This window comes from Aplidium turbinatum, chromosome 5 (assembly GCF_918807975.1).
Source record: "Aplidium turbinatum chromosome 5, kaAplTurb1.1, whole genome shotgun sequence".
In the NCBI taxonomy this organism is placed as follows: Eukaryota; Metazoa; Chordata; class Ascidiacea; order Aplousobranchia; family Polyclinidae; genus Aplidium; species Aplidium turbinatum.
This window is the reverse complement of record NC_137476.1, coordinates 23642568-23657938: the sequence shown is the minus strand read 5'-3', so window position 1 is coordinate 23657938 and position 15371 is coordinate 23642568. Positions and strand designations below refer to the sequence as shown.

At 35.2% G+C, this 15371-nt stretch overlaps 1 protein-coding gene across 1 annotated transcript in view; it reads left to right on the top strand.

Moving 5' to 3' along the window:
• The first annotated feature begins 3045 nt into the window (after window positions 1-3045).
• The window catches only part of LOC145771044 (sushi, von Willebrand factor type A, EGF and pentraxin domain-containing protein 1-like), a 50381-nt gene continuing 38055 nt past the window's right edge, over window positions 3046-15371 (top strand). Inside the window, exons 1-8 of the mRNA XM_082582787.1 lie at window positions 3046-3219; window positions 4876-5026; window positions 6401-6493; window positions 8820-9004; window positions 9276-9473; window positions 13475-13724; window positions 14256-14465; window positions 15095-15238. Of these exons, the coding sequence (XP_082438913.1) occupies window positions 3046-3219; window positions 4876-5026; window positions 6401-6493; window positions 8820-9004; window positions 9276-9473; window positions 13475-13724; window positions 14256-14465; window positions 15095-15238 (1405 nt within the window). The remainder of the gene's footprint in view (window positions 3220-4875; window positions 5027-6400; window positions 6494-8819; window positions 9005-9275; window positions 9474-13474; window positions 13725-14255; window positions 14466-15094; window positions 15239-15371) is intronic.

Sequence of the window (15371 nt, the reverse complement as noted above, 5' to 3'; positions counted from 1 at the left end):
GTGCGTAAACAAAGGAAATGTGAAATAACCCACAGTCAGCAAATCTACATAAATTTAACGTTTACAAATGTTGAATCAATGTAAAAGGACTGGATTGCTGACTGGGTCCTTATTGTTTGAAGCACTAAAAATACGCGTAATATCGACAACATCAGCAAGGCAGTGATTATGTTTCTGGCCAAAAAAAAAAAAATAACTTTTGACTTCAAAGATAAAAATGATTATAACGAAGCTTCAAAGTTTGTCGTAAAACATTTTACAGAGATACAATAAACATAATCATTTTGTGCCAGATTGTGAGAAGACTTCCTAGATTCTTTCCAACCATTTGCATGATTGCAAATTATTTTCTATAACTCTATATTGCTAAAAAATGGCTTCTTTGTTGAAACAACGTGGCTACAATTCTATAAGAAATTCTTAGGCCTACTACATTGAAGTAATGAAATTTTTTTTGTGATTTTGCTGATGACGTTTTACAATATCCGAGAAGTAAAAAATAATAATGATGAATTATTTTATAAAACCGTGGTTTGCAAGTGCTTCACAAAAAATTGTTGAGGGAAAATTTACTATTAGACGTAAAACGTTTGTAAAAGAAAATTGTCGGTTTACGTATTTATAATGTTTATTGCGCTGTTATCGAATTATAAACTGCCTGTATTGTCTACCTTTGTGGTTGCCGGCCAGCTTAGAGCAGCATGCAAACCATGCGTTTTTGGTATTTGCATCGTGTTATGATTCTCGAAAATCTCCCACAAGGTCTTTATTTTTATCGTGATATTTTTGTGCCTTGTCTGTCCTGAACTTGAAGTCATTGTGCAGCACAATCCACACCGGTTTTTAGACTCAGTCTTCATTGAAAATCTTTTGTGTGGTGCATCATTTCAAGTAGTGTCTTCCCCTAAACTGTTACACAAATCGCCCAGAACCAGAACCATCGTGTTATCTTACAGCAGTTGAGAGCCCGTTATTGTATGTGTGGAATTATTACTGTAGATGTCTGACTAAATTCATGCCAAAGTTGAGCAAATTCTGCTTTCGGGATCCTTGCCGTTATTTACGGTATTTTTTGTTGATAAGTTTGGGCAGCATTTTTCCAAGATAAATGAAGACATCGGTATTGTTCGTCACTTAGATTTAGTTTTCTCAGCATTGTTTATTCATTCTTTGATCCACTAGTTTGTCCCACTTTTGGTATAATCGGATCGTTTATAGCCTAAATGGCGGGTCTTCACAATAGCCGGCCTCTTATACATTGGCGCAACGTATTCAGATGTTGAATCAATGATGAAGAAAGCTGATTTGTTGTTTGTCTTATGTGACGCCTAACTTTATGCCTCGTCTACAGTACAAAATATTTTGTAATGTACATTGTGTACATTGTACATTTTGTTTGTAGGCCTACATTACAAAATATTTTGTAATGTAGATGAAGCATTATCATCTTTATTTTGCGCTCTTTGGAACAAAACACAGTGCACTGTGAAACAAAAATACAGGACATAACAACAAGTAGGCGACATAAATCAGTGAAGGGACGCCATCGAGTTAGCTGCTACGTGTAAATGAAGCCTATCTCATAATTTTGAGTATCTCACAATTACTGTTTGCAAAAACGCTATTTCTCCGGCTTCTCCCAAAAGCATTTGCAGTGATACATTTCCTCAATTGCAAGTTTTGTCAATGAGAGCATTTCCATAGAACGTTTATTTCGAAACCAAGTTTTCGTGTCTTTATCCAAGAGAAGATTTCTTATTGTAACGTTTTTTATTCGTCAATGAATATTATCTGCTTGAAACAACTGTTTTGAATAGTTTGTGGCCTCCATAGTCTACTATTTTGATCGTGGATTGCTATTCTTCTTTGTAGAGCTGATAACGCAAAAAACGTTTGCTATTATTGTTTCTAATTAACAGCTTTGCGATCACTGGCTTTTCTTTGTAGCATAAGAAATAACGCGCTTTGTATTATTGAGGTCAAACCAAACAAAAGAAAGCAAGAGAATGCTTCTCTCTGCTCGCGCATATCGATGCACGAAGCAATTATGAGCTTATGGCTTGTCATCGCAATGTAATCCATTTCACGCTTTGCTGGAAGTTAGCTAGAAATAGCAAAAATTCACCAAAATCTTGAATTTACAAGAAAACTACACAACTTTTAGCATCAAATTTAATATCATCAGATCCGCCTGGCAATTTTAGGAAAAGTCAAGAAAAACCAAGTGCATGGCGTTACTGTGCTTCAAATAATTAAAGGAAATATGAGGGGGGGGCCAAATCCGGCCTCCCTTTGAGGAGCAAAGTGTTAAAAGACTGACTCCAGTCTATCCTTTGAAATTCATTTTTTTAAATTTTTATTATGGTAAGTTAGCCAGACCTGAATTTAGTTCAAGTGAGATAATGTTGCCTGGAGGTTCAGATAAGCTAGCCTATCGACAAGTTGCAAAAGTATGTTACTAGATTGTGGCATCAAGCAAAAATAGACCACTCCAACTCTTCGGTTTATAACTAGCCGACTCCAGACAGGACACAATCTCTCTGACCCCACAGGACTATAGAGTGTAGAATCGGGTAAATAATATACGATTTTGACTCCTTGGTTTATAACTGGCTGACTCCGGACACACCAAAATCGCTTCGACTTCACAACCCTGGTATAAAGTACAGCGCTCAACTGCACAAGAGTGTAAGCAGTTTTGTAACTTACACTGTATCTATATACAGATTCCCGTTCTCCATACTTCTTTATTTTTCCGACCAAGCATGGTCTGCCACAGCTTTTTTCGGCAGCCAAAATTTGTACTATTTAAAAAATATGTCTTACATAAAATAGTGAAAAAACTGCACTTGAATTGTTACACTAATCAAAATGTAAGTGAAGTTACTATAAAATGATATTGTAACAATTTTGTTAAGCATTAGATTTCACAGAAATATTATATTTTAGTTACAGAATGATTTAAGAGGATTTATGCACAAATAAGTTTTCAATTATAAAAACTTTAAAACCGTATGAATCCAAGTATTTGAAGATTCATACAAGATGGATGATGGCCAAAATGACAAAGATGTGACAGAGGCTGCAAGAGAAACAAGTGAAGTAGAAGATGATATCACTGTAGAGGAAACTGAAAAAGAACAAAAAACAGTCATTGCTCAAGATGAAGTGGAGGACTTGGACCACTCACAATCAGAAGCAAAAAATGATACTGCAACGGTATAAAATAGTTGCAAAGTGTTGCATAAGCTATCGCTAAAATCTTTTTACTGCAGTTGCAGTGATATACATTGCCAGCAAAAAAACTTTTACATTTACGTGGCAAAAAATCTTTACATGAAAAATCCTTCTCTGTGTTTAACTTACTATTCCGGCCGTAAGCATCGCATCACAACAATGCTTATAATTACATTATAATAAACTGCCTAGCTTGCTTTCACCTTACAGCCATTGCTATGACTGCCTCGTGTTGTGTCACATGATGGTAACTAAGTAGGTTGGTGAAATCAAAATATTATGACAATGAGCATAATAGTCTGATTTCACCAACCTACTTATTTGTCATCATACGACACAAGACGAGGCACTCAGAGCAATGGCTGCAAAGTGAAAGAAAGCCAGGCAATCTATTATAATGTAACTATAAGCATTTTTGTGACGCAATGCTTATGGCAGGAATAGTAAGTTAAACACACAGACAGATTTTTTATATAAAGATTTTTTGCCACGTAAATGTAAAGATTTTTTTTGCTGGCAATGTATGTCACTGCAACTGCAGTAAAAAGTTTTTAGCGGTAGCTTAAAAAAAATTTTTTAAGCTCTGTTACAAGAAAAACAATTTACCAAAGTTATCCCACTTCCATTAGCCAACTATTTTTTTAATTTCACTGTATTTAGATGCTTTAACTCTTTCGCGCCCAGCGATTTTGCACGGTTTGACCGCAAAACCCAGCCATTTTCTCTTTTTTTTCTTTAACTTTAACGAGTTGACACGCGTAACACCGATTGTGTATTTTGACATGAAATATCTCATTGGAAAGATAATTTCAAGTTCTGACTATAAATGTTAGAACCTACTTTCCTAATACAACATATTTGAAGATACAGTGTTTTCAAAATGTGCACTTTTTTAACTTTTTTGTTTGTTGAAAATTTTGTGAAAATGAAGCATCTTACAAAAAAAATACTCCCACCTTTTCTGTAGAACCTAAAAAAGATTTTTTTTTTCTGTGGACTTCCTAATGATATGAAGTGTCAAGGAAAAATCAAACATGCCTTGTTCCTTTATATACATACTTTTATTTTAACTGTTGGTTAAAGTAAGCACACTTTGTCCAATTTGAGCAATTTTTTTTTTTGAAAAACACGAGAATATCAATAAAATAAGCATGTTACAAGGGACCAGTAAATTTATAGATATTTTGCTACAAACACAAAGTTTTATATCACGCATCAAACAGCATCATTTTAAAATGATGCTGGGCATTTCGCATTAAACCTCAGATCATTTTAAAATGATGCTGGGCGTTTCGCATTAAACCGCAAATCATTTTAAAATGATGCTGGGCGCGAAAGAGTTAAGTATCTGCTTTACGTGGATCCCTTGTGGACTTTACGCTCATTCAAGGTTATAAAGTGTCGCAAACCCCCCTCTTTTTTAAAGATATTTTTTTAAACACTGATATCTATTCTAACAGTAATAGAATGAAATGTAATATAGGAACTACTGTATTTGATTTTCGTATTATTTTGAGTAGTTTAATGTTTCAAATCTATGCATATTTTCTTTAGTATGCAACTTAAATGGACTTTAAAAAAAGGACTGATTAATAGACTGTCTCAGATATCATATTTAACACATGGTTTGGTTTTTAGAGCAGTATTGCAGCAGACGATGTTGAAGTTGACATTCAAAAAACTGAAGTTCAGAATCAAAGCTCTGCCCCAAAATCGAAACAAGTTGACGTCACTTTTGATACAAAATCTGAAATAATTGAAGTAACAGATGACAAGCTTGCTGAAGAAGGTGAGAAGTTTTTGAAATTTTACTTTAGTAATTGCCGCTGAAAGGCTAAGCTAAGAAATTGTGTTTTCGCTGATAAACTTTAACACTAGCTTGGTCATCCAGATAATTTCTACATCTAAAATGTGGTAACTCAAATTGCAAATTGTCTCCAATGATCTTGTTTAGATGCAGTAGCAGTTTAGTTGATAAAGTAGCATGTCTTTTCCTAACGCTCCTATCAATGGCAAAACAATAGAAGAAAATTGCGAAGTATTGGCCATGCTGTTCAGTGTTCATATCAAATACAAGTAGGCTTTAGAACACTTCATCCACGGCATGAAGACGTATCACAGCAATCTGCCAAGACACAATTCACATCTTAGATAAATATCATTGACCAATACACCAGTGATCCTTGTCCCGTACAACAAACTCAAACGACTTGCTTTGTCTGGTTGCTGTGTTGGACCTTAATGCGTGGACCACATGACTATACGGGCGACATAGTTGCTACTCCACGTTTTTTCCACTGTGCAAGACTGAATGTATACATGACTTCATTCTCGTTATTTTTGTTTTATTGAATCAAATTAGAAGTCATTGTTTCTACTTTGTGAAGTTAAACGACCAAAGCCATGATCACATGGTATTAAATATTGTATATTCATTAGAAGCTTTATATCAAATATAGTTATTACTTTCTAAAACCTCTACGTCTACAGCCTGTTTCACCCTAAGAGGAGATCATCAGAAGGTCCTTATTTTAATAGAATCATTAGAAGCTTTATATATTACATCAAAGTGATCTTAAACTTAGTTGCAAAGCACTGCTATGTGAAAAAAGTATGGAATATTGTTTCCATTTCATTCATAAATTTTTCCATCCTACAGTTAATAAATTTTATGTTCTATTATGTATTGAAAGTTTCCTATTATTTTATGATGCCTTGTCACGTGTTAAAATATCCGTCATCATAATGATTCAATGTAAAAAAAAATGGTAAAACCGTTTTCATAATTTGTTTCGTCTTGCACTTCTTAATTTAAATTTAAATCAATTGTATAAAAATTGCTTATACAAATAATATTTTGTTGTTGATCTAAGCGCAATTCTACACAAAGAAGCTGGCGTTGACAAAATATTTCGAAATATTTTGTTTCGGCCAGCTGTAATCTTTGCTGCTTATCAACATTTGGTGGCCTCAAAAGATTCTTTATTGAGGTTGCCAATACGAAATGGCACAAAAACAACATTGATGAATGCTGGTAAAGTTTCATGAAAAGAAAATTCTATTCATATGCTAATTGCAAAAACATAACTGAGTGCATTGGTGTTTCAGACGCTATGCAATACATTCAAGTATTTACTTTGATGCTATTTGTTTATTAACGCAGAAGACGACCAGTCATCTATGTTATCCTTTGTCAAGCAGTATCTGCCTTGGTTTTCGATTGCATTTGTTGGAGTTGTGTTACTTTTAGTAGCAAGTAAGTAGTTGTGCTTTGACTAAGATGCTTCTTTTATCCTTGTATGCAGGTCTATGACTACAAAGACGTTCAGTTCAGTTGTTTTTATTTCTGACCATCACAGCAGAAACAATACACGTCAACATAGCAAAGGTTGAGAAAAGGGTAGAAGCGACAAAACACAAACGTTAAAACGTGCTTGTGACCGAAGTAAGTTATTAAGTTGAAAGAAATTTAGCGCGGTCGCAACACCCTCAGAAAAACTTAAGATAGAAAGGAAAATCAAAAATAAAATGTTACAAAAAAAAACAACATATATTTAGACAATAGTTTTATTAGCCCATATAGCATTAGCTGATATTTTCAAGATTTGTATAAATAGACACATGCTATGAAGATCGGCCATGGTGCGTTATTAAGAGTGCTGGACTGCTGGTGGTCGTGAGGGGAACACCTCTTGATGCGATGCGATATGTAGCCCATAGCAAAGAAGAGCAAGGCATGCAAAGAAAACTCCACAAAGAAGTCCTACCACGGGCAAAGCCATCTCAAGCGCAACGCACCAGGCCTTGCACGACTCACAAAATAGTTACAACTTGGCACACGAAACAATGACAAAAACAAACAAGCAAAAACAACATCGTCGTCTTGCAGAAATCCAATTATATGTTTTGCAGATATCAAGCTTGCTTTGATATAAAGTTACGTCGATAAAGCGATAATTATAAGACCCCAGCCAGCTAAACTCGTCACCTCCACACCGATCCAACGTCAGCAAACGTTGAATCAATGCAGAAATGACAGGCGAAGCTGGGATGTAGTAGCGGCATGTCATAGTAACATGAGAAATTTGGGTTACCGTATCCATCCACGTTAAACCAAAAAAAAAAGTAATCCGATTCGGCATATTACGTTGATTAAAGTAGTAGGCAAACAAACAGACAATAGCATGACGATTCAGATAAACTAAAACAAATGTTCTATAATAATAATAAATGTTATCCAAAATTGTACTGTACTTTGAGAAAATATTGAATCGCTTTATCTGCGCGAATTCCAACCGAAACAAAAGGGCTGAAAATGAGTTAAACATGAAGCATTGCTTGTCCATTCTGTTTGTGGGAAAAGAATCTAAAACGTTTGCTCGTAAAATCGGACAGTTTATGAAAAGTAAATTTCATTTGGACGTTTTTCCTATTTACAAAACATTCAAAATTAGTTCGTATTTTCAACTGGTCCCAGACGCCTTCGTTTCTCTGCTGAAATATCGTATACAATTTTACCTGTCCGTGTGATTCGGCATTGTCATACATCGGTATGTCCACCAGACATTTGACCACGAGAGCACGGGGGCATGTGAAGTGCCATCAAAGACCATATCACGGAGAGTTCTTTTTGCACAGATCGAAAATTTTCTACTGACTCATTTAAAATTTTACGTAAAGGCAAAATCCCAATTTGACATAAAAATTCACGAAGCGCTGTTAATCAAACGCTACAACCCAAATTTAAACAAACAATTATTTGCGGGAGGCGCGTCCATTCTCCTCTACATTTACTACATGTATCACGTGCCTTGTGGTGCAAATTCTTTTGTAGTTATGTCGGCCTAGCTGCCTTTTTCTAATGTAATTTGTTTTCGGTTTGTTTGTTTTCCACACTATTGCTTTTAATCGCTGCGTGTTTCTTGATGCTTATAGTCAATTAGCTAGTTACCTTCAAGAAATTGAAATTTATTGCATTTTTAAAAATATTTTCAGATTCTTGATGAGAGCTTAACTTTAGTCGAAAACGTTTGAATGTTAAAACTGTGTCTTGCCTGTCTTTGATATAATATTTGACTCTCAACTAGAGAATGGTAAATGGTGAGGTGTGTTTATTTGTTTAAGAAAGGCTTAATTTTTTTTGTCACGCAGAGTGTTGATTTTATTTTATGATTTCCATGACAAATGCTCATTTATAATTATTCCCAGAAACTTTATTGAGGCAACGTGTAGGCCTACTGTGTTTTTTTTTTCGAATATTCAAGGGTGGGTTGCATGATAGTGACTTGCTTCCTTGACTTGAAAATAATATATGTTTGGTTTTGGTGACATTTAGAGACAACCGATTTGTTGATCGCTATTGATTTATGCATTGAAGCTCTTGATTTGCCATATCATATACTGTAAAAACGGTTTTTTTTTTATATACAATGGTGGTGTCATCTGCAAACATAATTTGCAGTTCCGTGTTAAAGGCAGTTAGGAAAGGCAGTTACATAAATACGTTCAAAAATAGGCTACTGTTACACAGTAGGCTATGCAGCATGCATACCTCACTAGGTCCTTTTCAATTTATTTTCAAGTTATTTTACTCGCGACTGCAAACGTCAGACTACAAACCAACACATTGAGCGACATCAACATCCCATCGCTCCAGGGCTCAATGAAGATACATTCTGTGGATGGCGACGAACTGAGATATACTCAGCAATTAAAGTTTATTGGAAACATTGAAGCTCGGAATCTGAGAAGAAAAATAGAACCTAAGGTCTGCAGTCTGCACGTTTGTCTAAATAAAGTGTTTTGCGTGTTTTGAAGTCTTGGTTAATCGATCATGTTATGTAGGTCATTTGACATTTATATTTTTGGGTTATTTTGTGATTAATATTGTTCAATAGTTTTAGTTTTCATTTGTTTTATAAAAACTTCATAAAGTGTTAACTGCACCTACCTTCACGAGAGCATAGAAAACTGAAAACAAATCAATAAATTTAGATAAAAAAACTAATAGTAATTAAGAAAACTGCGTTTTTATCTAGCTAAAGAAGATATACGAAGGTATAGGCCTCAATGTGGATGCAGTCCTTGTTCTCTCGTTTAAATACGGAGAAGGGGAGAGTGGAGAAATTGCAAGTGATAACGATGCTGTTGGCAACGGAACTGCGCGCTTGAGAGATGTTGTGAGTAGACTCGCTGCATATTCACTCTCTGGACGCTCACTGTTGATTCGTTACTGGGTAAGTAATGCGTAGAACCTTTGACTCCTTGAAATGCAAAGTTGTATCATGATTTTGAGTTGGCACTCGGTTATTTTGCCTTGGTATTTTAATGACAAGTGTACCACGGAAAAGTTGTTTTCAAACTTTTAATTGAAGATTACTCAACTTTTTTTATACTTTTGGGAAAAAAAGATAAAAAGCGCTACGTCATACAAAGTTTAAAACAAAAAAATGTTAACGCATTTGTTGTGATTATAAACCTAGCTAAGCTTTGCGTGAGAAAAATTACCCGTCTCATGTAATCCTTCACAATAATTACACTGGTCAACAGCAAGTTTTAATCAGAAACTTGATTAGGCGATTTTTGAAGGGTAGTTTAATATAAACCATAGACAGACAATCGATAACAACTTAATAACATTGAATTGCATAATTCCAAATTATGTTATTAAATTATTCAAAATTAGTTAGGCAATTCATGTCGGATGCTAAACGTGTATGTTCGTCTAGGAGAAATCAAGCTATACATGAAACCCTACTAAGTCTCTCCAAAGATCCTAACATTAAAGTTTGTCGATTTGACAAAGGAAAGGGAACTGCGATTCTGAATACAGAGGATTACCATTCAAAACTTGACTCTATTGATGATGATCACTCTAAGTTCATTAAGATGGACGATACCGTTAGGACGCATCCTATCATCAAAAAAGAAAAGTCTATCGCGTATTATATCCGCACGTATTTGAAACAATTTGATAAAGACTTATGTAAAAAACGTATCCCATCCGGTAGCAACCCAGGAAAACTGTATGGTCTTATAAAAGTCCATAAAGATGGAAACCCAGTTAGGCCAGTAGTGTCAATGATTGGTACACCTGAATACCGATTGGCAAAATTTTCGGACTCGATAATTAAACCTTATATTCCTAATAAATATAATTATGCTCGACTCTACCAACAAATTCTTAGAAAATGTAAATAACTTTCCGTGCCACAAAAATCAATTGATGGTGAGTTTTGATGTGTCTTCTTTGTTTAAAAATGTACCGTTGGTTGAAACCATAAATATCATTGCTGATTACATTTTTTCGGATTCCCAACCTAATCACCCTCCTATCAAGAAAGAAATTTTCATTAAACTCTTCACGTTAGCCACACAAGGCATGTTTTTGTACAAAAATAATTTATACAAACAAGTCGATGGCGTAGCAATGGGGTCTCCATTAGGCCCTACCATTGCTAATTTTTTCCTAGCACATATTGAAACAAAAATTCTTGAAGAGTCTAAAGATTTCCATCTGAAACTTTATCTTAAGTATGTAGATGATATTTTTGCTGTTTTTGATGATGAAGATTCGTGCTCAACTTTTCTAAATGTGCTAAATTCCCAACATAAAAACATAAAATTCACAGTGGAAAAAGCTAGAGAAACTATACCATTCTTGGATGTTGAACTAAAGATTAACGAAAGTACTTTTGACACATGGGTTTGGCGAAAACCTAGTAACACTGGATTATTATTAAATTTCAACGCAGTGTGTCCTATGAAATGGAAATTTGGGTTGGTGTTAGGTTTGCTTAATCGTGCTCGTTCTATCTGCTCAGACAAATACCACTACATGAATGAAATCGCCAAAATTAAATCTATGTTATGTGCGAATGGATATCCCAGGTAGTTTTTTGATAAGATTTCACAACGTTTCAATTCAGTATCTTCACCGAATACTGACGTCATAAATTTCCAGAACTCTATATCCATACCTTTCCTAGGAAAGGAATCTCTTGTATACGCTAAAAAACTATCTAAACTCTTTAAGTGTAAATTTGATATTGACATTGTTCCTCTGTGTAAAACCTTTAAAATCAGTAGATATTTTTCGCTGAAATCTCCCGTTCCGCAGTCTCTTCGTTCCAACATTGTCTACAAATTCACTTGTTCGTGCGACACGAACATGACATACATAGGTATAATAATAATCATAATAACAATATTTATATAGCGCCACATCCACAGTCAAACTATGCTCCTGGGCGCTGTACATGACAATGGTGATAATTAATACGATACATTCAGTCATAATGTTCCTTGAAATAGAACGTTTTCAAGCGAGCTTTGAATTCATTTAAATTTTCAGCTTCTTTCACACAAATAGGCAAACAGTTCCAGCAACTGGCAGCAACAACTGGGAAGGTACGATTTCCATATTGTGTCTTACATGAAGGGTTGCACAAGAGCAATTGATGCTGAGAACGCAAAGTTCTGGCAGGTTTATAATGAACAAGCAAAGTGTCCAGATAGTTCGCAAAACCATGGAAAACTTTATAAATTAATAGACATATTTTGAAGCGAATACGATACAATATTGGAAGCCAATGCAGGGATTTTAGTATAGGAGTGATATGCTCACGTTTACGTGTTAAAGTAATTAGCCGAGCAGCAGCATTCTGAACTCTTTGAAGACGCAAAATAGTACAATGTGGAATGTTATTTAACAATGAATTTGAATAATGTATGTCCACAAGACACTTGGTAACAAGAGCAACGGAACACCTAAATTTAACAGACATCAATAAACACAGTGCAATCAAAGACCACATTTATGACTGCAGTATTTGTTCCAACATCAAATTTACATTAGATTCATTCAAGATAATTCGCAACTGTCAATCAGAGTTTGAAACTAAAATTCATGAGGCACTCCAAATAAAGCAGCACAACCCCAGGCTCAACAAACAATTATTTGCTAAAGGGGCATCTTTTTTGTTGAATTTGTATTAGGTTACGTTTATTTTATGTTATGTTGTCCGCTCACTATTTTGTCTCATGACCACACTCCCGCATAATTATGACAGATTGCTACCACCTTTTGTGTTTGTTCGTCAGTTGTTGCTTGTACGCAGGTCAGTGCAGTTTTATTGAATTTCAGTCATTTATTATTAACATTTCACGAATAATTTTGTTTTGTTTAGATGAATTAAGATATTTTCCTGAAGAGGGCAGAAAGTTTTGCCGAAAACGTTTGAAATTATGTATTTATTTCATTTCTGAATTAATTTTGAATTATGCAATTCAATGTTATTAAGTTGTTATCGATTGTCTGTCTATGGTTTTTAAAAGGTAGGCTACCTCTCTACCAAAGCTATACTAGTTTTATATAATTAAATAGCCTACCCAAAATACGTAAAAATACCTAAAATATTAAAATGCAAATATTTTCAAAACCTGATTTGCGAGAGAAAAACGAGCGCAGATTTCTTATCAGCACCGAACAGTTATCTGGAAAAGTTAAATTTGATCTCTGGTTAAAAAATTTAGTTAAAATTTGTTGACCAGTAGTTTCTTGGTAAAAGTTTTATTAGCACAAGTGTTAAAAAGCTAAGTGTTACATTAGTAAGGGGAGAAACTCGGTTCAGATTAAAAATATCAAATGCTGCTGCTCACCCTATCCTGGCAACATCCCGACTCTTTATTGAAAATAGCTGGAACATAATCGCAGAAGTAGCGACCAATGCAAGCGAACGATATTTACACTTTGTGAAAAAGACGTAGCTCTGTTGAGCTGATTAGGGACGGGCATGAAAGCTGAATACTTCAAGTCTCTAAACAACATGATTCATGTATACAGCACGTTAGGTCACATTTTCGTTTTTAAAAGGTTTCTTACGGCTCTGCACTATCATACCATTGTCGTGATGCATATCTTGGATAAGTGAAAAGCGGCTTACTATAGTTTTACAGAATAAACCCATTCGCCTGCAACAAAAATCGCTTGCTAAACGGAAATATTAGGACAAATACTTTACAGATCGTACCTATTTGCTGTATTTATTGTATAATTCGCTTTGAAAAAAAAAAAGACGATACCACCTACAACTCCATAACGTTGATAAAATTGCCAGAATGGGAATCCAACTAATTGTGTCCTGACAAGCTAGGCCCATGTTGGAATCGGAACAGGTAAAAGGACAACCTGTTTGACTGTATGTTTGTTTGTTATGTATTGATGGTAGCATTTCAGGTTTACTTGGAGGAAGGATCGACGGTTGACAGCATTACCGACATTGTCAAGAAAGTGAAACAGTCTGCTACGAGTGAAGCTGACATCGTTATAGACATTGATTCTATAGCCGTCACTGCACTTTCGAATCTTTCTCAAGCTGATACCTTTTCAGCTTTATCTCAGCAGGGCTTTTTTAAAAACGGCATATCGTCGTTGGATTTCGAACTGTTAGCTACTATTGGAATAGTGAATGGACCTTCGAATATAGGTAAAGTGGACCGGTTGTTTGAACAGACTTATTTAATGAGATTTTGTTGAGCATTGCTGGAAATTTCATGGCTTTTCAATAATATTACAGTTTTGCTTTAGACAGAACAGACAGTGAAGTTTCTAAGTCGGACCAAACATTGGTTATGGTTGATCTAAAGTTTAAATGGAGAATTAAGATTTTGTAAAAAAAGTTCTTATCAAACTTTAAAAAATGGTTGTTTCAATCACAGACAATATTTCATTTTGTATAGCCTAGTTACACATTTCCTGTGCGACTAGCAGTGCCCAAATTGAAAGAGCTTTAAAATCGTTAAAACAAATTTTCATGAGAGTTTAATTATTTCATATGGAAACTTAAACAAGTAGTACCTGATCACAGATCGGTTTTAAACGATGTCACATCGACGTTACTCTTTCAACAAAAATGGTTTATTAATCCACATTTTTAGAAACAGATCTTTTATTTTTTGGTTTATCGATCTATTTTGATATTTTCATATTATTCCAAGTAAAACCTTCAATCTTGTAGGTTTGCAAAGCGGTGACGATGGACTGTGCCCCGGTTTCGAGGAGCAATCAAGCATTGTTGTGTCACCGCGTTCGTGCTATTCGTCAGTAGATACGTACAACGGAATGATGTGCTTGTTCAAGTGTCGAGAGCCACTGGACCTGTTTGGTTCGGTTGCCAGAGTCTGTATGTCATCCGGTCATTGGAGTGGATCGCCTGTCACGTGCAAAGGTCAGTTTCCCTGTTCGTGTACTTCGTTATTTCAACCTAGATTGAGCACACGATAAACTGAGGCATATTTGAGCAACTGAATAACCACACGTGTTTCGAGCACACGAGTGTAGCTAGAAGCGACAACGATACACACCTGTTTCGCCTATAATCGTGTCTATCGCTGTCAATTCTTGCTACACTCGCTGCCGAGAAACACTGTTTTTTAAAAAGTCTTGATAGCTAGCGTGGAGCCTACAGCCCTACACTTGTATGGTTTGCGAAACGCATGTCACTTTTCTATAGTGCGTACTCAGCCTTGTGCTGATGCCAGGAAGAACGTTTCGTCTACACTGAGTAACCACATGTCACCTGATGATAAGAACTGTTCTTTAATGTTTGTCACGAAACAGTTTGTGTTGATAGTTTAAATAAACTGTTCAAACCTCTAAAAGTTTTTCCGACTTATGTGAACATCATTGAAACAAACTTTGTTTCATTAGATCTTAATAAGGATACTAACGCTCAATAGGTTGATAACACAAGTGAACTCATCTCTGGTTCATGAAGACTGAGTCTATATTATCGGTTTACATTGCATGTGACATTTATTGTGACATTTTACAAAACAAATTTCAACAATTCTTTAGCTAAGTGTCCTCCAATACGACTCGGCACACCTGGGACACTCCTTCCACAGTTTTGTTCATCAACTAATTCTACTGCTGGCCAGATATGCATTGTGCAGTGTGCACCGTCGCACCAGTTGTATTCTAATCAAGACAAAAGCATTGGTAAGATAAGTAATACTATGGTTCTGCAATTGCAACCAATATCCACGAAATTATGATTCTACTAGTATGTGAAGAGTTATTGTTTCAACACATAGATTGTGTTGAAATATTTTAGGTATATTTTAAATACAAT